This window comes from Apus apus, chromosome 2 (genome assembly GCF_020740795.1).
Source record: "Apus apus isolate bApuApu2 chromosome 2, bApuApu2.pri.cur, whole genome shotgun sequence".
NCBI classification, from domain to species: domain Eukaryota; kingdom Metazoa; phylum Chordata; class Aves; order Apodiformes; family Apodidae; genus Apus; species Apus apus.
This window is the reverse complement of record NC_067283.1, coordinates 47,012,058-47,034,192: the sequence shown is the minus strand read 5'-3', so window position 1 is coordinate 47,034,192 and position 22,135 is coordinate 47,012,058. Positions and strand designations below refer to the sequence as shown.

At 37.3% G+C, this 22,135-nt stretch overlaps 1 protein-coding gene across 4 annotated transcripts in view; it reads left to right on the top strand.

The window, feature by feature from the left end:
• Positions 1-22,135, top strand: part of MYRIP (myosin VIIA and Rab interacting protein) — a 233,052-nt gene that overhangs the window by 9,149 nt on the left and 201,768 nt on the right. For 2 of the 4 annotated variants that reach the window (XM_051612083.1, XM_051612082.1), the window contains exon 2: positions 4,562-4,718. In XM_051612083.1, the coding sequence (XP_051468043.1) occupies positions 4,609-4,718 (110 nt within the window). In that variant the 5' untranslated portion in view covers positions 4,562-4,608. Of the gene's footprint in view, positions 1-4,561; positions 4,719-22,135 lie in introns of those variants that run through there. The other 2 variants (XM_051612085.1, XM_051612087.1) reach the window with 1 other exon arrangement.

Here is a 22,135-nt window from a genome sequence, read left to right as displayed (position 1 = left end):
ATGGCATAGTAGAAATTATTTTTGGACAGAAATGTTCTTTAAGTGTTTTGGCTAAAGTCTGTTTTGTTGAAGTGTATTGCCAGAATCAAAACAGAAGAATCACCTTTACACTTATAATGCTCAGACCTTGGTTTTGTTGCCAAGAAAGTGTATGACATTTTATAATTTATTAATCATATATTGTGTGACATTTACATAAAAAAACCCCCAAACATTTAGCATATGACCTTGTGCTGGCTATATGACCAATTCTTTGGGATGTTCATTAAACAAAACCTTTTTTAAAATATGTGATGTACTGAAGGAGGTCTGTGGTGGGCAAAGTGCTTGTCTTCCTTTTTGGCTAAGAAAGATGACTATCTTGTATGATTTAAAAGGGCAAAATGTTCACCAATAAGATTATACAAAGAATTTCTTGAGTTACTAAAAGAATTCTGCAAAAGTTGGTCAAATGCCAAACTATAATGACAAGACAGATCCAGCAGGATTTTTTTAGTTCCTGACAGTCTGCTGAAGTAAGTAAAGATGAGTTGGTTGGCAACAGAATCAAAGATATAATTACTTTTAAAGTTTTTTTTCTTCTCAGTTTTCTACCTGGAAAATACTAGAAGTGGTAGAGAGAACAAAGTAGAAAAGCTCTGGTGCTTAGTTTGGTGACTCTAAAACTGAGAACATATGAGAAAAAATTATTTTATAGGAAATACTGTGGTTGCAAATAGCTGGGTTGACAGAGTTTGTGATGTTGACTCCTCAAGTATCACAGTCCATAAATGCACAGAAGCAAAAATGGCACAGTGTTGTGGAAAAAAGTAATATCTCGATTAAAAAATTGCTCAGAAATTGAAAGAATTGTACAATAATATCGTTTGCAGTGCCAGGGTATTGGAGGGATCACTTTCAGATACACATTGTACAGCTGCCCCGAGCCTTCTCTCGGCTGGGCAATCTGAGTTCTCCCAGAATCTCCTCTTGTGAAAGATGCTTCAGTCTCTTCATCATCTTTGTGGCCTTGAGCTGGACTTGCTCCAATAAGTTCCTGTCTGTCTTGTATTGGAGACCCCAAACTGGATACAGCACTTCATATGCAGCCTTGCTAGAGCTGATTTCTTTGCTATGGTGTTAAACTAACATGTCAATTGTACAATACTCGCTGTGACCATTTGGATAATTAACTTTATAAGGTGGCTCTTGGCCAAGCAGGGAATCAATTTAAAGTGTTAGTTGGTACTTTAAAAAAACCCAAGTGTTTGGGCTTTCTCCCCACCCTCCTGTAATGCTAATCTGCTGAGACTGCAATTCCAAACATCTATCATATAAGTGACTAGGAAACATACTCCTTGCCCTCATTTCTTGTGTTGATGCTCTTGTCTGTTTTAAAATTCAGAAGCATTGCTTGCAGTTCTTGAAAAACATTTCATGTGCCTTTTGTTCTGTCATGTTTTTGTGGCTTAGTGTTTTGACGTTCTTTTGAAAAGGTTAAATCAAAGAAAAGTTCTTGATGTGGAAGTTTTAATTAGATTTTAAAACAGGCTGTGAGAAGTATTAACATTAGAGTATTACTCAAACAATACCAAATCATGTATAGTAAGACTAAACTTTCCTGTTACAAGGTGTTAATTTGTTGAGCAGAAGTTTTCTAGGGAATGATATTCTTCCTTTTAATGTTTCTGAAAGCTTAAATTTTTCATTCAGTTTGAGATTTAGCAAAGAAGTATTACTCATGGAAGCAAAACTCTGAACAGCCTCGTGGAAGTTGTTTCAGTTGGGGCTAGAAGTTATTTTAGGCTGAGAAACTTTTTTTCTTTTAATGTAACTTGTTACATTTCCTCTAGAGGATTTTCCATTTTGTATTTTCAAAATGCAGAATCCGGATCTACTGAAAAAAAAACAACAACCCACATTTGAGCATTGTTTATAAGTAATGTTTATAACTGCTGTCATACACCCAGAACAGAGGTGATTTAGTAATGTGATGAAAGATCATATCCTTGGGAAAAAAATCACAAGTTCCCTAGAGGTTGATGAATTATGGGAATGCAGACTGAGAATCATATAGGTAAGCAAACAACATGAAAATAAAAATGTAGTTCCTAGTGAATCTAAAGTATATGTATACTTGAAAATAAGGCTTTGCCAGCCCCAAAAATCTGAGGTAGTTGGCTGCTGCTTACTCCCAGATGGAGGGGTAATTTTCCTCCTCCTGATACATGCTCACAATTGGCAGCAGCAGCTGAATCAAAGGGATAATTTTCTTTACTGAAGGACCACAGTTTCTGTCTATGAAAAAACAGTATTAATTCTGACAAAGTTTCCAAAAATATTTTGATGAAGACCTGAAGGGAGACCTTATTATGGCAGTGTTAATTATGATTGTTAGCTTGATGTTCAAAAACAACTGGAAAGACATCTCAGATTTCCTAGCATCTTCATCTTCCTGTGTCTCAGACAACTGTAGCCCTGCCATATAGGTGTCCCTACTGGCTCCAGCAATTGTTTAAAATATTTTTATTTCCTTTCAGTTCATATCCTGTGTTTCTCCCATAAAGTGTATGAGTGTGAAAAGAGTTGATTGAAAAAGTCCTGCTTGCTTATCTGTAGATGTGACTTTTCTGTAGTGAAGCCCTTCCATGCTTTTGGAAAGTCATAGAGGCCTTTGCACTGAAGTCCTTGGCATGGGAAGAGCAGAACAGGTATCTTGAAGCATGAAGGGAAGAACTTGTCCCAGGGCACTGCTTGGTCTGTCTTTGAGCTGCAACATGTAACCTCAGTAATCTTATGCTTGCCAGTGCCTGGTGAGGCTTTGGTACAGGGACTGTGGATGAAGGGACAGGGGAAAATCTGAACACTGGTGAAAATTTTGTGAAGATTTATGCATATTTGTGGGATGGAAGAAATTCTTGCCAGTTGTTCCTTGCTATATTTTAGCCAACCTTTTTTTAACATATATTCTTGGCCTTGCGAGTGGGGTTAGTGAAGACTACATGTAGTCCTTTATTTCTGTGGCACTTTTTAATAAAAAAATAGGGTATTTTTATTTAGGCATACATTTCTATAGCCTTTATTAACTCATTGGTGTTCCTGTTCTGCTTCCTTAGGTAGACCCAAAGACTCAAGTCAGGGCATTCTCTTTCATTGCTACCTTTGTTAGCTGTATGGTGTGCAGATGTCTCACTTGGAGGGATCTTAGCTTGATTTCACCTGAGCTTCTGTCCTATCTGCCTGTTTTTGTTCAAGTGTTATTTCCTTGAATGAAGGGTGTATTCTAGACTTCATTGATAGCCTAACCAAAACAGAAAAAATAAGCAATACCTTCCTTCCATGTAGCTGTTTTCCCCTGTTTGAAGAGCTGTAACCAAATGATTGGAGGAAGGTAAATATTACATTGAAAACACCCAAACCAAAACAAAAAGCAAACCAACCACATCCCCTGTCATCATCTAAGTAACAAACAAATTGTTATTTTTAGAAAACAAAGGTAAATATTTTTTTTTTCTTCCTGCTACTTCTTGTTATGCTATTTGGAGCACTTAGTTGTATACCACAGCAGTGTTGCTGTGGTGGTTTTTATTGGGACGTAACCAGCTTGTGTGTTTTACATAGCTTCATTCACTTTACACTCATCATGGTTAAAGAGACAGTAATAGTTGCCTCTTCAGTATAGTGTAAGAACTTCTGTGTGCTCGTAATTATATTAATTGCTTGGGGCTCATAACAGAACTGTGAGAACCGTGTGGTGTCTCTGAAACCGTGACTTAATATGGAGTTGGACACCTTTATGATTACCTAAATAATTCAATAAATCCAGTTACAGAAATTAATACTGACAGCTGAATTTACTAGAGTGCAAGAAAACGATGTCATGATACAATAAATTAGAAAAAAAATATAATTCATTAAATAAAAGCACCAAGCTTTATAAATGTTACAGTTTATAAAGCTTTATATAATATGTATAGTACTGTAAGCTTTATTGAAGCTGCATGGTACCTTCAGTTCACATATAACATTCACTACTACTTTTTCTCCTCCGTTGTTATTCACAGAAGGGGAAATGATACCATGGTGGTAATGGTATCTAAATCTTTCCAGTCACTATGGGAAATGCATTTGAAATGTAGATATTTTTTTATGGTGTTTTAAAATCCTGGTTTCTTAGTTGGTAGTAAAAATATGAGTGTTACAGGAGTATGTTCTTGGTTCATACACTGGGACTGGATTTTGCAAACAATTTTGCAAACCCATGGCATAAAATCTTAAAGTTCTAAGCCTGATTTCACCTTTATTTAATATGTTTCTGTTTGAGGACAACACTGCCTTCTTCCCTCAATGTTATTTAATATCCCAAATAATTTATCTTTGCATTTCTTTTTAAATTGGGAGTGATCCCTTTCAGCACACAGAACTTGAAAAATAATTCTGAAATGAATAATTTTCTTTTCTGATGTTTATGGCAGCAACTCTCTTTTTGTTGGGCAGAGGTGCCTGTGATTTCAAGGCACTTGGGAAAAATATCAATACTTTCAATTTACTTTACTTTTTTTTTACCTATTTCTGATTTCAGATATTCCTCATACTTATTAATATCCAGGATAGAGTATAATTAGTATAATGGGGAGAAAACTGGATCTCTCTGGCTTGACTGATGAAGAAGCAGAGCATGTGCTTCAGGTGGTTCAGCGAGATTTCAGCCTTCGTAAGAAAGAGGAAGACAGACTGAGGTAAGGGTAAAAACATTATTAAATATATTGTTCTCTTTGGATTATTACATACTGGTTTGGGGGGGGGGCAACTGTGGAACGTGGGTCTTTGGTGTTGTTGAACGATTTAATAATCATTCCTGTAACAGATAATAAACATCCAAATTCCTCCATTTGAATTCAATTATTGAGTAGTAATTGATTTCTGTGTTTAGTCTGTCCTGACCTAAACCACAACAACAGGCTCTGAATCATCTGTGTGTATTGCCTGAGTAGAGGCTAAATAGTGGTTGACTTAACTTCTCACATAAGCAGAAGTTTATGTTAAGTAAATTGTTTGCTTGCTGTAAGCAGTTCTTCTTATTCAGAAACTGTCTATAGGCAAACATCTGAAAGTGGAAAAAGTTCAACCCTTCTCTTTCTCCCAAAATAATCAATGGCATATTTTATCCATTGTATTCAGAAATTAACTTTACTTTCAGTGATCTCTGTACAAAATGCTAGCAAGCAGAAACAACCCAGAAGAAAACAGGTGGAACTTGTTGCAAGGTATCTCAGCCCAGGAACTTCACTAGGTGATAGAGGTGCTACTGACAGATGTGAATTGGTAGATCCAAATTTTTTCTTGTAGTTTCAACAGTATTTCACTGAATTATTATACCTTTTGAAATTGTTTATTGTTTATTATAATCTTTGAACACATCAATTTTTCTTCTTTAGAGTAATCTGAAGTCTTTATAGTTGGCAAATGCATGTTCTTTTACCGTACTACTAGTATCACAGATAAGAGCTGTTTCTTTATAATTTAACATCAAGCTTAAGTCAGCAGAGCGGGAAAATTGCTATAATTAAAACAAGAATAGGTATATATTTTATGTGCAATTGAAACTGAGGTTCCTGTCTCTGTCAGTTTTTGTTACTAATTTCTGAAAGTACTTTGAACATAAGGAACAGGAAAGAAGGCTTGCAGCATAGGCCTAATTCCATTTTGGGATGCTGTGCAAGATCTTGCTTAGCTTGGTAGCACAAGTTTGCTGCAGGGAGGAAAGACTGGTTGAGGGTGGCAGGCAGAGTCTTATTTTTTGTCTTTTTGTAGTCTTTTGCAACAAAACCAAGAGATTCTAGAAGCAGTTTAAGTAGGGTGAGTGTTAGTTTCACTTCAGAAGTACTGTCAAGGTTTGTAAAATTTTAAAAAAACCACAACGTGGTGTATACATTTCTTTATAATAGACTGCTGTTAATAAATTCAAAACTAAGTTATATCCGAAGTAATTTTATTTTTTCCTGTAATTAATTCCAGGTAGCAACATTAGTCTTTGGATGGAACTCTTGAAGCTTTTGTATGCAATGCTTTCTTAAAATAGGGCTTCTCCATAATTCTTCATACCATACAAAATTATATTTTGTGTTTTGTTTGGGTTTTTTTGTTCCCCTTCTCCCTCCCCCCCCCCCCAAGATTTATGTTGCTTTTTCACAGATCTCTCTAGGATTATTCCCGTTGGTAGACATTTATATTCTAAAGATCGAAGACGGTTAAAGGCATATGTGACAGATTTTTATCAGGAGAACAATGAAAGCTAACAAAACTATAAGGTTGATAGCTTCAACTTTCCTAGTGGCAGCTAAAGAGTTAAGTAACATACTACAAGAAGTAAAGTTTATCTTCACTCTTAATATGTTTTTGAGTTAGTAAAGGAAAATGGCAACTGACTTAGAGCAATTATGCTAATGTATTTTACAATAATGCAGTTGTTACATGTTAATTTATGTTTTCATATTCTGTAAGCAAAATGACATAATGATTGTGTGGAGAAAAGCCATACTGATAATCTTCATTTTCTGCTGCAAAGCTGTTTTGAATCTCTCTGCAGTGAGATTTTTTTATTAGGTTCTCTAATTTAAATCTTTCTCCCAGCTTTGTTAGTGTTATCAGACAGGCTGCTCTTGTACATTTCATGAAAAAATTAGTTGGCTAAAATCATAACATAACAATAAGATAACCATATGTAAATAGTGATTAAGTGTGGTTGATTTGTTATGCCGTACTGCTTTCTCAGTTCAGTTTATTTTTTCCCTATGGCGCTCAGCCTGATATCAGATTAATAATATTTACTGTTCTTTGTTGCTCATTCACCCATAATCTTTCAATTTTGATTATGTGTTGGTTCTGTTCTTCAGCAGAAGTGTTATATTTTCATTTACTCCAGCGTCAGTCTAGTTATCCAGAGTCACTGAGGCTAAAATTGTAACACAGAGTGGTAGATGGGCTTGATTTTCTGTGAAACAGTTGCAGTCAAACCAGGCAGATCTGGCATCATTAGGAAGGTGATTGGTTTGAGTTGCTTGGCGTTGAGTACTCAGGACTAGGCCATGGTAGTACAGCCTTTTGTACCTCAGCTCTGCAGGCTGTCTCTGGGCTACTGGGGCACTAATGATCACACTTGACTTTTTGAGCAGCTTGACAGGACACACTATGTTTTGTTTTCTCACGGACATATTAATTTTCTTAATCTTGAATTTCAGATTTCGTGCATCGGCAGAATGTCAGCAGTGGGGAAGACTGGACTGTTTTGATGGTGGAGCTTTTAACGTTTTGCTGTTTATAACTTATTTGTCATATCTGCAGTTTGTAGGTTTTGGTTCTGTGGTCAGTATTTTTTTAAGAAACGGCAGAGGAGAGCTTACAGGAATTTACAAAGCCAAGTGTTTGAGAGATGGGCCTCTTTACATAAACAGATATGTAAAAGAGATTGCTGCCTTTTATTTGTTTTCATTTACTGCCTGTGTATCCAGTTTTCCAGACTGTCTAAATGTGCCAGTGTTTCTTCTCCTCTGCTGTGGACAAAATTGGTTCCCTCTTTGGTTTGTTTTCAAAGTTACCACTGTGTTTATAAACATGCTTGTTCATTTGTTTCAGGTCAGGAACATGGAGAGGTTAGGGTGTTTTAAATAAGTGTAATTATAATTTTACAGAAAAAAATTGATGGATCTTCTTATTGTGGTAGATGTTATGTTTTAGCCATGGGGATAAGTTAAAATATGGCTGTTCTGATACTGAATTTAACATCCAGAACAACTGCCAAGGGACAAAAGTTAGAAAGGTGGAAAAGGGGCAAACAAAGAAAGGGCTCAGTGCTGATCCACTGCCAGCAGAGCAGATGTTTTATCTGTCAGAAGCTACTTTACTTTAAGAGGCCATGACCTAAGCCATCTTCCTGTAACCACTGGCTAACAAAAGTGTCCATCACTGTCATGAATGCTGAATCAGCTCTAGTGATGAACCTTAGAAACTTAAACTGGGCAGGGATGAAACTGTTTATTTGCAGAGGACATGGTTCTGTTTTGTTGGAAGCCCTGCTCTTAATCACCTGGTGAAATGCTTTTACAAGGAAAAGTAACTGGCTTTCTGGTACCACATGGACATGTGATGATAACGTGTTAACTTCTTAATATTGTTATATGGGTTCACTGGAACAGCACAAGGGAAGCACTGAGAGTGTGGTGTGTGTGCTTACTGGAGGAACCTCTCCATTCTGGTTGTTCTAATTTTATTTTAGCCAAAGAATTGATAAGGGATTAGAATAGAGCCCTGTGTAGTAGATGATGAAATGTTTTACATTGAGAATTGCTTTTGCCAGCTTTCTTCTTTCTTCTCCTTTTGCATCATAACCCATTGCAGCATGAGTACACTCATGAAGAGGCCTCATAAGAAGCAGATTCTTGTACCTGACAAAACCCAGAAACCAGTCTGATGTTTTTTCTTGTCAGATTATGCTAGACTTCAGTGTATTCACAGTATATGTCACAGGTCTTGTAGTAGATAAAATATTAAAGTCCTTCCAAACTCTGTTAATGGCAATATTGTCAGTGTGAGTCATATTGCACTGGCAAAGTGCCGAGTCAGACATGTGGATAGCTATCTGTTGATTCTGCATATCAGTTCTTGTTCCTCCTTCCTCTGGCAGACTCCTAGCAAACATCTGAAACCAAGCCCAACAAAAAAAAACCCTATCTGTCTTCCCTCCTCTCCTTGCCTCCAAACCAAGCCATTTTAAGGCTTTTTTCCTAGTGAAAAAGGAGTGGGAGATTGGTCTCATCATCTACAAAAGCTTCAGAGTTCCAGCAGATGAATTTCTGATCAATACCTTGTTGCTTGAAGTGATTTTGAAAGGTCAGCCTGAATGCCCTTCACTCTCATGGAGAGTGTGGGAAGAGCACAAGGAGCATTCCTGCCCATTGCTGAGATTAGTTTTGTAGCAGGTAGGCAAGATTGTGGTTCCTGTCCCTGCTTATTATCTCATCAAGGGATCCAGGGAAGGAGGCTGTAACATACCACTTCACATCCTTGCCTATGAGGTTTGACAGTAAGACCACACTGTGCTAAGGAGAATAGCTAGCACTAGCTGTCCTGACACACGTGTCCTTTCCCTGTGATGAAATGTCTTAGAGCAGTTTCTCTGAGAAAGGTGCTCTTTGTGTTTTCCAGGTTAACACAGCTGCATACTTCTCCAGCACAAGGCTCTGCTGAGCAGTCATAAGTTTTGTACTAAAAAATAAGTTTAGACACATGAGTGCTATGAATGATTCATCAGAATCGTAGCTGCAACTTAATGTTATTTTGCTACTGCTTTGGCTTGTGTGACAAGATTAAAACAGCTGTTTCCTGGAAGAAAGTGTTCATTAACAAGATTAAGAGCAAGACATCTTTATTTATAAATTATCACCAATTTTTTTTCACATAATGTTCCAAGTAGCAAAGGAAGTTGTTGCCTAGCTCATGCAGGCTGTCAGGATTTAGTTGTCAGTAACTTTAGCTGTGTTATAGGTTCTTTACCCTGTTACTGTGTAGCCCTCTCTCAACAGCAGTGTCTAATATTTTAGCAAATATCTCTTAGCTATATTCTCAAGTCAGGATAAGTTTCTTATACAAAAAATAGTGACCTGGATGAATTCTGCTTGAAAGCCAGATTGCTAATTGTTGTTGTTCTGGCTGCAGAGTCAGTAAAGATGCACTTTCAGTTGTATTTAGAAACTGCTACTTGTTGCTAGTTTCAACAAACCTGGATCTAAGTGTAGTGCTTGCCATCGAATAATGCTGTGTTTGGGGTTAGACAAGGAAGGGGATATCTCAGCAATGATTTATCATCTCACTCCCTGTGCAGTGCCACCACATTTAGTTTAAAGAATCTGCACCCCTCTTTCTTTGGTTTGTCCAAAAGTCTCTGTCCAACACTTGATGGACCTGGTGCAAAGTTTTGCTGGCTCAGTGTGTTCGTCTCTGCTCCACCTATAAGCAGAGAGAGTGATTGCAGTTGACCAGAGGGTAGGACCTATTCTGTGCTTTAGAAGAGAGTAATCTGGGCACTGGAAAGAATCTGACATTAAAAGAAAAGAGCTTTCAGCTGTTAAAGTTAAAGCTTTGGGTTCAATTTTTTTTTCCTGCCTAATAGAGGAAAAAATGGCAGGGTGCTTCCAAAGAGCGGCTTGTGCCTCTGAAACCAGTCCTGTGTTTCTTGCTTCTATGTGCTTGTGACTGTAATGGAAATCCACTATGACTGTCCCTGCTATCTGCATGCCATATAGATGCTATAGGGAAAGCATGGATGGAACTTCTCAACAAGTTATTTGACAAAGGTCAGACCTCATTCCCAAAACTGTAATTTTTAAATTTTGTGCCAGTTGTTTTAATACAGGCAATTCCAGATGTGAATTTTGGCTTTTTAAAAACATATTTACAAATACAGTTTCAACTTAGAGGAAATGGTGGTGAACCAAGCATGAAGGAAACCTAAGAGATGATGTTTATAAAAATATATATTAAAATTAATTCTGGGGAATACTAGAGAAATTTGTATAGAAAAAAATGTTCCAGGCTAAAATTTTCAACATTGGACAGGCCATGGGAGATGTATCTGAAGTACAGCCCGCATACACTGTGCCAAACTTGTATGACCTCTGGGTAAATATTTAATAAAGAAAGCAGTATGATGTTTCAGAGACTTTATAAAACTTACTGGAGGCTTTTTTTTTTTGTGGTAATTTGGTCTTCGTCATGGGCTATGACTAATCAAATTAACAGCCATAATTTAGCTAAAAGGAGTGAGTGTGCCTAGTGATGATGAATAGCTGTAATGTAAAATCAATATTTAATCTCCAATATCTTGTGTATGAAGAGCCTAAGCTCTTAAATGTGACTTGTAGGAGTAATATTCTCTCATCTGACTAGCCCTGCAGTGTGGAGAAAGTGTGTTCTCTTGAGTATGGACTCCTGTCAGTAGAATTTAGTCACACTGAAAAGGGTCACTGAAAACATTAAATCATAAGTGCCTTCTGCAGAGAAAAGTGCTTCAGCTTTTTTTTCCTGAAGGAACGAGATTAAATATGTTACTAAATTTATCAGTAACCTCTTTGTTAAAGCTCGATGTTAATTCATGGGAAAAATGTACAGATATTCATGGTACAGGGAGAGAACAGGTTGCTGTGGAAATTGTAGAATCTGTTACAGGTTTCAAGGACAGGGTATTTGAGACTCTATTGGAATGCCATCACTTTCTGGATCTTGTCCTGGGTTTGAGGATGAACCACAGGGACCTCTTGAGTTCTGCTCCCCATTGCCCCAGGAATTTGGAGTTATTGATTCTGAAGAGGTTAGCTAGGTCTGGGCAAACATCACATTGAAAGCTGGGCTCATCTACTCTGTGTCTGTCATGTTTGTACTACTGTACTGCATCAAAATGCAAATATGCAAACAAAAGATGATAATTTGCTAGTCTCATGTAAGCACTCCTGGGTGAATAATTACCCTAAGAGAGAGAGAAATTCATCACTAAAACATTTAGCCTTGTGGTAAAGAAAACTTGTTTTGTGAGTAGCAGGATGGAGAGTTAGGACACCCTCATGGACATGAAATGCAACAGGCTGCTGGAGAAGGAGAAGAAATTTTCTTCTGAGGTTCTTAATATATTTTTTGGGGTTTTTTTGAGGAACCAGGGAGGGGTGCACAAGATGGCTGTATATGTATTGCACTATCTAAAGTAAACATTACGGTGTTTTTGAAAGCAAAAATAACTGATTCAGAATCTGATGCTTCTGAAGATAAAATTGAAAGCAGTAGTGTATGGAGAGGTGACTTTCTGGGAACTAGTTTAAGTTGCTGGGAAGAATGTGAAAGAGCACAAGTGTCAGGTCCTGGACAGTTGAATTTCAGGGTCTTGTTCCAGAGGAAAAAGGTCTGAATAAGGTACCTGCACCTTGGAAGTGTGGCTTAAATCCAAAGCTGGAAAAGCCAAATTAATACTATGCACTGGGTGGACCCACCTACAGGATAATCTTAACTTCATGGGCTTGTTTTTATGACATCTTTTAGGTGTTACTGTAGTGCTTGAAGCCAGTTAGTGATTGCTACAGTTACAGAAGTGATTAAAAGTTCTATGGATATGCTGTGTGAAACCTGTGGCTTTATTGAAGGAGCGTGGTTTTATCTAGCTTAGGTAGTTTTACAGTTCTGCCAACTTATTGTTACCTATGCATGCCTTCGTCTACCTGAAGTGTTGGTTCCTCTATTCAGGTGTTACTCTAAAAGTAAAATTTGTAGTACTTTCTTAAGTTATGGTAAAACATGTGAATAAATATGAAAAGGAAGTTGCATAATTTAATTTATTCAGAGGTTATTCTCCATATTTGAGTTTACAGTACAGGGATGCTCTAAATGCCTTTCCATTCAGTGTTGACTAAGTTGTGTGCAATGTGTGCCAAGTCTTACAGCCTTGGAAGAAGTCTTGTACTTAAAATGTGTTTGGTTTTTTTGATGCTAGAAGTGAATGGCTTTACTGTGAGTTTCTATAGCAACATGCTGTAGGCCTGTCCTTGACCACATAACTCTGGATGGATCTGTCTGAAGCTGTATGGCTTACTATCTTAAATATACTCCTCTTTGGTTTTCAAGAAAATGAGACATACTGCTCATCATTACGAAATTTTTAAATTTGAAATGTGACTTGTCATTTAATTTTGAAATTTGACTTAATACTGTTTTCATGAACACATGCATTATGGAAGTTCAGAAGTACACACTTAAGAAAACTTATGTCTGCAAAAGGAAAAGACTTCTGCTTCTACCTACAAATCAGTAACCATTTTTTAAAAGTATTGTAATATTTCAGAGATACTAAATTTAAGGAAAATAATATTGACTGTATTCACTGATGTTTTTATTTCAAAAGGAAATATTGTTCGTGAATCAAGGGGTAGTCTTTGCTTACTTAAAGAATCTCCATTCTTCTTGTTCTTCATGAACAGTAAAGTCTTTCTGACCTTCTTTGTGGCCAACTCCTGTGCCCTCAGTTGAGAGCAGAACCAAGAGCAGCTGTTAAGTAGCAGCACAGGAAGGTGGCAGAGTGGAAGAGAGCTGCCCTGAAGCTGAGTTGCCTTTGTGCACTGAAATCAGCATCGAGCTGCCTCCTACTGTCTGTGTTTTTGATTATAAAAATATGCATTTTGAGTGCTTGCTAATATTTCCTTTCTGAAGCCTATGAAGAACTGCACACCTGTCAGAATCCGCCTGGCAAACAGATATTCACTGTGTGGAAGGTGCACTTAGGGAAGGTAAGGGCACTATTTTACAGCAAAAAATGAGTGGTTTTTTCCCTGTGCTGAAGCGTAGGGAATGTGTCACAGAATCTGCCTCAAACTATTGAATCAGCAAAGGTGAAGGTGAATCTTAACAAATTGCTGTGGTGAGTTTGTTTTCACCTAACAGCTCATCGTTCAGGTTCTCCAGAACTCTTGTCATGTGCAGCTTCCTACTTAAAGCTATGCCACAGGAATAAGCTGTGCTAAATGGGATGCCAGTTCTTAGAAATCTGTCCTGCTTAGGAACCTCTGTCATGAGGTCATGGCAACAGAGCTGCTTTATAAATTAAGGTTTAATAAAACTTGTGCTGGATTCTTCACCATTACAAAATGAACCATTGCAAACTATGATCTGCGTGCTTCCAAAAGTGTCACAACATGCACCTAAAGGGAGCTCAATTTTAGTGTTTATAAGTGTGTTCTGTCTTTATGGGGAGTTCAAAGGACTGCCAGACAACTTTCAGAAGGGAACAGAATTGATTGAGTTAAGAGGTGTGTGTTAGAGCTGATCTTGCTTTGTTTCACACATGGCAAAATTCTCAGATTTTCTTTCTAAATTGAATTAGTGAACACATTCAGCTAAAGGAAAAAGGAGAGAATTCCAAAGACATCAAAACGCTTTGTCAACACTTCCAAAGTGTTGTTTCAGAAGTGTCTTTGGAGATACTTTGTCTCATTTTATAGCATTTATTGGTTTATTTGTTGCATGTGTGAAATAAATATGCTTTTGTCACCTTTGCAATAATGATAATAATAAGTACAAGATAAAATGTCAAGTTTTGCATTTAAAATATTTTAGGCATGCAAACATTTTGTCAACTGTCGTACCTCAGCTGAGGGCGGTAAGCAAGTTAATGTACCACAAAATATTGCTGAAATGGGTGCTACCTAAGTATATGATCCTACCTTATGATAAATGTGAGATAATTATAGTTTATCCTTGAGGTGTATAATAAGGAGCTTCATGTTTGCTTAGGGGTAGAAGTGAACATATGGGAAGTTACTACAGAGTAATACTTTTCACTCTAATTGAACTTTGGCTAAGTTGTTAATCTCCTGTTGCCTTTATTTACAGTTGGTATATATTTAGTTCTCTGTCTGGCATTAGAGCAAGTCTGTGAACTGCACACCAGAGAAGACTGTGTAACAGCCTGTTCCTTTATTTTTTTATTGGAATGAATTATAATTGTAAGTGAAATAATGTGGAAACAGCACAGAACTCAAAGTTTGCATCTCAATCAAAACAACTTTGAATCAAGAAGCAATTAAAAGAGAAGCCTGTTGGAGGTGGCAGGGATTTAATACATTTTTTCTGCTGTTTAGAAACGCTTTGGGTGAGGCTTAAGGAAAGAGTCCCTAGTATCTCTCTTGGCTGCCATAAGGTTTGTCAGTGAGGATGGCTGACAGTGTGCTGGTGGCATTTCCTCCACCCTCCCCCTCAGTTTTCATGAATGTATGATGGAGTTTCCAGTTTTGCTCTGAGGGTAACACTGGGAGGGAACCATTGTATCAAGATAGAAGACCTATCACTAACAGGAGGGTATTTCCTTGGTAGTGCCACTGTGATCCTATGGCTTTTACATAGTTCTTGAACCTGCAGAGGTGATGAGTTTCTTACCTCACTTTTGAATTCGAGTTTGTTGGGTTTTTTTCCCCTTTCCTTTGTAAGAAAATAAAATAAATGTGTGTCCTTCTAGTAGTGATATTGAAAATGTGATTAATTGAAAAGGCTTTATTGTAACTGTATCTAGGCTGTCAGTCATCCTGGAGGTAATCCTGTGGCTATCTTCCCTTACCTTGGTCACACAAAAAATTGAAACTGTCCTTTCAATCAGTGTGGCTTCAGCTGATATCAAAATGTCATCTGCGAGTCTGACCCTTGAGGACTTAATTTTGGTGGGTTGTGAGCTAATACAAAAGTGGTCAATACTTGTATGATGGGTACGGAGTATCTCATGTTGGGAGACAATCTAAATAATGTCACTAGTGAAGCAATCTGTTCCATGCCATAGGACGCCATTTAAAGTTTCTATATCCTTTATAGATATTGCCTGTTGATTTATCACTGTTGTATTATTACAGGGAGCTGCATTTAGTGTGTAAGAGTGGAATGTGAATGTCTTTCATGTATAGCTAATAAATGGATCATCTAGATAAAGAAAAATCTAATTTTACCATAAATAAATTAACATTACTGTATATTTGTAACTTTCCCATTTCCTATTTCATACATTTTGCTTTTTGGGAACAGGTCTTTAATGCTGATGTAAAACCTAGTTAGCCAGTGTAGTCTGTGAACTGACAGTTTTGTTCTGTGGTAGGTGGTGAATCTGTGTAAAACTGAGTGGCTCTAAGTTAAAAAGGAGCTCTTAAGCAGTTTAGGTAACAGTCTGGTGAATTGTCTGGGTCTCAGCAGATGAAGTACAGAAGCCTGATCATATTTTTCCTTCTTCTGTTTGGACTTTGATTTATTTTCCCCAGTAAAATTAATATTATTTTTACTACTACTATTATTTAATTATAGTATGCTAATAGTACATTATATAAATAGAATACTAATTAGCATGAAAGCTTGCTTTCAGAGAGAGTAGGTGAGGAATTACAGGAAGAGAGCCTTGGGAATAAGAGGTTGACAGCAAGGCAAATGTACTTTCAAGTTTGCCATCAATACAGGCTAGACTTGTAACTCTCCAAAGATGCAAACTTGCGATTTGAAAAATTAGCTTAGAACCTCTAAGTGGCCCAGTTTCAGAGAGCCTGGACACATAGATGGAATTGACATTCATGTCTTCGGAATATTATAAAACATGAGTCTTTTGGATGGCAGTTCTGTCAGCCAGCTATAACAGAGGTTTTCTTGACTTGCATTACATCAGTTGTCTGTAAGTAACTGCTGTTAGGTGTTTTTAATGTTTTGTAGTTGGTCTTCAGAGTAATAGCCTTTATATTATTTATATTTTCCAAACTCTTAGTTCCAGGCTGTTTGTTTGTTTGTTTTTAATCTTGTTGCACTCTGAATAAAAATGAAGACAGAAAATAGCACAAGAGGGAATACTTTTTCTTTCTGATGAAACAAAATATTATTCTAGTCTTTAGCACAGTCTATGATGACCGAAAGGCATACTTCTGGCCAGCAGTTCTCTCAAATTTCATGTGTCTTTAATCGATTGTGGAAGCAGTTCCAGATACTCTAAAACAAAGCCTTTCTGGCTTTGGGTAACATAAAAAGGTGCAGCATCCCATTAAATCAAGTTAGGAGTCAGTTTCATAAAAGAAGACAGGAACTCCATCATCACCTGAAAACAGAAATTAACATTGTGCAGTTCTCAGGCGTATGTTTTCCTGGTTAAGCTGATAGCACTGGCACTCTTTATGGTAGTGCAGGTAGTTTTTAAAATCCCCCCTCCCAGTCCCATGTTTACAATAGCTGTGTTAAGTCAGCTACACCTCAGGTGCAGTAGCAAACTCCTGCTAAGATTGGTGATTGGAACTTGTCTGGATTCAGCAGTTAAGTAGTCTTGTAGACTCTTGAGCGGGGGATTTCCTACAACAGGTTTCTACATTAAAATGTTTTTCTACACAAAAAATCCCAGCCAAACAGCACCTACTTTGAATAAATTAGACAGGAGGATTGTGTTGCAAAAAGTGAATGTGAATGTCTGATGTCATCCCTTTGAGCAGAAATTATCTTAAATATATATGGTATCTTGGTATTGCAGTTATAGCTGCTTTAGCATCAATTATTAACATTAGCATTAATTACCATTAATGTGATTAAATCAGCAGTACATAATTGTAGTGAAGATGCAGGCATTTTGGAAACAGCTAGGATGCTTTTTTCATTCAGTGAAAGTCTTCTAATACTGATGTTTGCTGTTTGCTGCAGAAAAGGAGTATCAGAAATATGGAGGAGCATGTCAGGCGTATCTTAGCCTCCACATTTAACTTGATTAGTGTGGTGGGATTTTCCTTTGATTTGTTTGCTTTAGCATTTTTACAATGCTTTGTAATGGTGATGGGGGTTATCTGAGACTAGGGAGACTGGGAAAAGAGAGGGAAAGAAAGAAGAAAGAATATTGCAGAAGCCACTTACCTGGTGAAATCAAAGGCTGATGTTCACTTTATCCTGCGTTATATTCTCATGGTTTGGATGCCTCTAGTGTGGTTTATGAATCCAGCTCAGTTGGCTTTGCACGGATAAAACTCCTCTTCAGTACTATGGATTTCTTCACTTGCAAATAAATTATTTCATTTTAAGGAACAGAGTGTTTAAAGTCAAGACTTACTCTCTGTTTTTTTGAATATTAAAAGCCAAACAGTGAGACATTACAGCTCCAAGATACCTCTAAGTCTTTCCATTTTAGGAATATGGTCCTATCTCCTACCTAACATTGTAGATGCCTAATGTTGCAGAACTTGAGCCCGAAACAGCTTGCTATAGAGATGCTAATGAATATTAGCTTTCATGAAACAGTTAGAAATTAGGTGACAGAAATCACAAGCACTGGAGCTTTTTATATGCTGCCAGTTTTGGCACAGCAAACATCATCCACAGATATTTGTGGTTAGAAAATGTCATGGTTTAGGAGCAGTTACATTTGAATATTGCCATAGTCTGAGTAAAACATTACCTGATACCTTTGTTTGAATATGTTAATCCAATGTATAATTATTACTTTGGTTTTTGGGAATGCAGAATAAAAGTTTGAGGATGCAAAGAGCTTCCCAGACCTCTATCTTTCAATGTGAGGAATTTCCCTAGGGGACAGGTGAATTCTGGTCCTTTATTGCTGGTGAAGTCTTCTCTTCCTGAAAACACATGGAATTTGATGAAGGGGCTAAGTAATACCTTCTATTTCTTTACATATTTTAATAGTTGGCCAGTAGAGCTCCTTAGGCAGAGATCAAAAGCTATATAGCAATCTGGGAAGCTGTTTGTGAAGGGCCCAAGATAATTTACAGTGTGTCAAATGAGTTGTACTGACTTATCTGAGGTAACTGTTTGGTAGCAATGGAGCACAGCCTTTTTCTATTAACAGTAAACCTTTGCCTGTGTAATAGATGTTACAAATTCATTTCCACTGATGCTTCTATTTAAAATATGCTCTGTATAAAAAGATAAATTATGAAGCTAGATTGAAAACAAGCCTGAAACAGATGATCATACTGTGATAATTTGCCAACCATCACGTAGAGTCATGTTGATCCTTTTCAAAATCAAAGTATCCTGGTACATTTCGTAAACATTTTAGAAGATTTTGGTATTAGGGAACATATTTCTCTAGAAAAAAATTCAGATGAGGCTGTTTGAGTGAGTGCTAAATAGATCCACAATGCATACAATATGTATTTTAAGGGTCTCCTTTCTGAACTTCTCTTATGTTTCTAAGTATTTTACTGCTTTGCAAAGCTTTAAATTATACTAAGCCTTCATTTTCCTACCTGGCTTGTGAGCTACTATTTACTGACTCATTTGGTTTGATCACATGTTATGTGCTTCCTAGAAAAATATCTAAGGTTAATGGATAAGCAAATGCTTAGAAGGTTGCACATACTGTCACAATTTTGGAGTCTGAGACAGTAAATCTGTTTGTGGCTGTAATAATGCACATAGTGGTGTTTATTACAGAAAATTTGGATTATATAGTTATTATCTCTGTTGTTGATGTCAGAAAAGGAAATGAAAAGATTATTTTTAAACAAAGCTCATGCTTAGCCCTGGTGTTGTTAGATTGTTAGAAAAAGCTGATGTTGCTTCCTGACAGGAATTCTTTTGTGGGGTGTCCATTTACCCTCCATGTTTTGTGAAATCTGGTGAAATCACCCCAAAAACTGACTGGAAGGAGAGCCTAGCACAGTGGCCCTGAGAGGGAATTTGTGTGATGAGCGACCACCATTAAAAGTCCAAAAGCCTGATGTTCCCTGAGGACCAGAGCCCAGCTGACATCAGCATGCAGTGATCCTGGCTGTTGGTGGAGAGCATCGTGGCTGCAGGGACCTTCTCCTTGTGCTGGGAAGATCTCAGTTGGCACTAGGCTTATGTCTTGGTACTCTTAATAATATCATCCTGCCTCTTCCTTGGCTCATTAAGCTTGTGGCAGTGGAAGAAACATTGCACTCCCCTCACTGAAATGAGTGTCTCTGTGTCAGCACAGATGATACGAGATGGGGTCTTGAAGCTCTTCTCTGTGATACCAGAATAGCCTGCCCTACCCTGGGGAATTTAGCAAGGTGCAGCAGGTATGACTGTATTTGGCTGAATGAGACCCATTAATGTGCACTGGATTCAAAAAAAGCTTAGATGTAAAAGAACTTATTTGAAGTCCCATATTTACTGTTTCAGTGTTCTCTTATCAAATGTGTTCTCTAACCCCTTAATACTAACTCTGCAAACTTGGCTGCTGCTGCAAGAGTTGAGCTGTGTTCTTTCAATTTCATGCCTTACTGCCCCATTGAAGTCCCAGCAGCACTGGTGAGATAGGAAGTATTGCTTGTGCAGCCTTTTCATCACTAGTAGGGTTACATGCTTGTGAGTAATTAGATTTTTTTTTCTTAAAGAAAATATTACATAAGAAGTAATAAAACCATCTGTGTTTCAATTTAGCAGTGTTGTGTCTTCAGGGCTTCTGAGGAATAAAAAGTTATATACTGATTTTCTTCAAACAAGTATGACTCTGAATACTCACTGGAAGATAGTCTGCAGCTTTAAAAAAAATTAGAGGAGAGTTGTCTTTCAGTTCCACTTAATGTTTCTGGAACCATTGTCACACAAATCCACCCTTGAGGTACTAATGCTTTAAAAATGAAAATTTTAGGCATACTGACCCTTTAACCCCTGTTACTTACAATTGTCTCAATGTTTTTAGGTCCCATCAAATACCATTTCTGTGTTAGCTGAAATGAGCCTTTCATGTGAAAGGCTTTAGCTTTCCTTACAGACCTCGATATTTAATAGAGATTTGAAAATATGGCTATTTGTCTTTTGCCCATCCATTTACAATTGTCACTTGAATGTTAATGATAAAGAAATTGTCCCTTGAAAGATTTTAGTTGTTTGCAAGTGTTCATATAGTGAACAATACTCAGATCTCCCCTACTTTGGCTGGTGATGGTAATCTGTCGTTAGCTTTTTTGCAAAATATTAACTTGTTATGAAAATGATAACGATGAAGTAGGCTTTGAAGGACTTTGCTAATGTCTGTCTTGTGCAAGAAAGAAAGAAAAAAAGTGCCCAAACCTACCTGACATCGCAGATTGTGAGAGGTAGGGGTTTTTTATTTCTGGACTTATAAGGATTTGGTAACCAATTTTGTAAAATCAAGCTTTTGTTTTTCATGTTTTTTCATTATTATTTTTTCCTGAACACTGATTTTCACTGTGATTGCTATTACTTGCAATCTATAATAAAATATTTGTCACCATGCAGTGAATTGCCATAGAGAGAGTCTCAAGTGGTAACTTACTGTTGAAAGTGTCTCAAAATTTATATTCTGTAGGAATTTCTCATTTGATCATATAATAAGTTTTTACTGTTTGGTTAAATTTAGGCTATAAAAAAAAAGTTATCCTATATTTGGGTTTGTTAAGTAGTAAGAGGAGGAGAAAGAGCAATTTTTTTTCCCTTTTTTTTCCCTATTTTTGTAGACCAAAGGAGGGATGTGCTCCTTCTTCCTCTCTCCTGCTCCCCTCTCTTTCTATGGTATGTAAGGATGATACTACTGCATTCTCCTCTGTTTCATGCTTTGCTAACAAATTGGATAACAAATCTGTTTGTTATTTACTTGCCAAACATAACAATGAAGAATAGTCATTGTTTTGGCATCTGGCATTGAGACAGTTGTTCAACGTTCTGCTAACAGCAACATGGCTCCTGTCCCCTGCAAAATATCTCTATAAGGGTACTTACTTGTCTAGAGGATAATACTGTAAAGGCTTTTTTCTCATCTGAGAGGAATTTTAGATGGCTGAAGTCCTTATACCGACCAGAAAATTAATATTTGAATAAGTTTATCAGCATATATAAAATAAATGGCTTAACATGTAGTAGCTAATATTGCCTTGCTGTTCTGTGAGGGAACAATCTTCCACTTGAATGTTCTTGAAGCATTGTCATGACCAGTTTTCCAGCTTGACAGAAAGAGGAGATGGACCAACCTCCTGGGCCAAGACACTGGTCCAGGGACCAAAGCACCATTCACTCAATTGCATCTTCCTGTACTTCTTGCCAGCTGGTCTGGTATAGTTTCATTAACTCAGAACTGAGGAGAGAGGAAGATCATCTATGTTTTGGTTAAATGCTTCACAATAATGAAGATGTGAGAGAGTCTGCTTGTCTCCCACCTGTTTCTGCCTAGTGGTGAGGGTCTGAGAACACTTGCAGAATTGAGGCCTTTCTTGCATTCATTGCCAGATGTTCTGACCTCCTTCCAAGGTTTTTCTTCTTTCTTACAGACCAATTCATGGGTTGCATTGACTGGAAGATGTGGATCATAAACTTTAATCCCATCAGCAGTTTTTTGTTTGTACCTCTTGCTTAGGAAGGTACAAACTGCTCTGGGCAGTAAAGCCATCAGAGGTTGCAGTCAGTAAGGCCATGCAGTTGTGCCATGTCCTACCAAGCCGACCTATGATCTTAAGACTGAAAGGGGCATATCTGTCCATACAAGGTTTATTAGCTCCCAGGCAGTACAAACAGAACTAGACTGTTTCTCGGGTCAAACAGGTTAGTTGTGTGTCTCACAATGCTCCAGCATAGATGCAATCCTAACAAAATCACGTGCAAAGTGCCTACAAGAAAGTATCTTGCA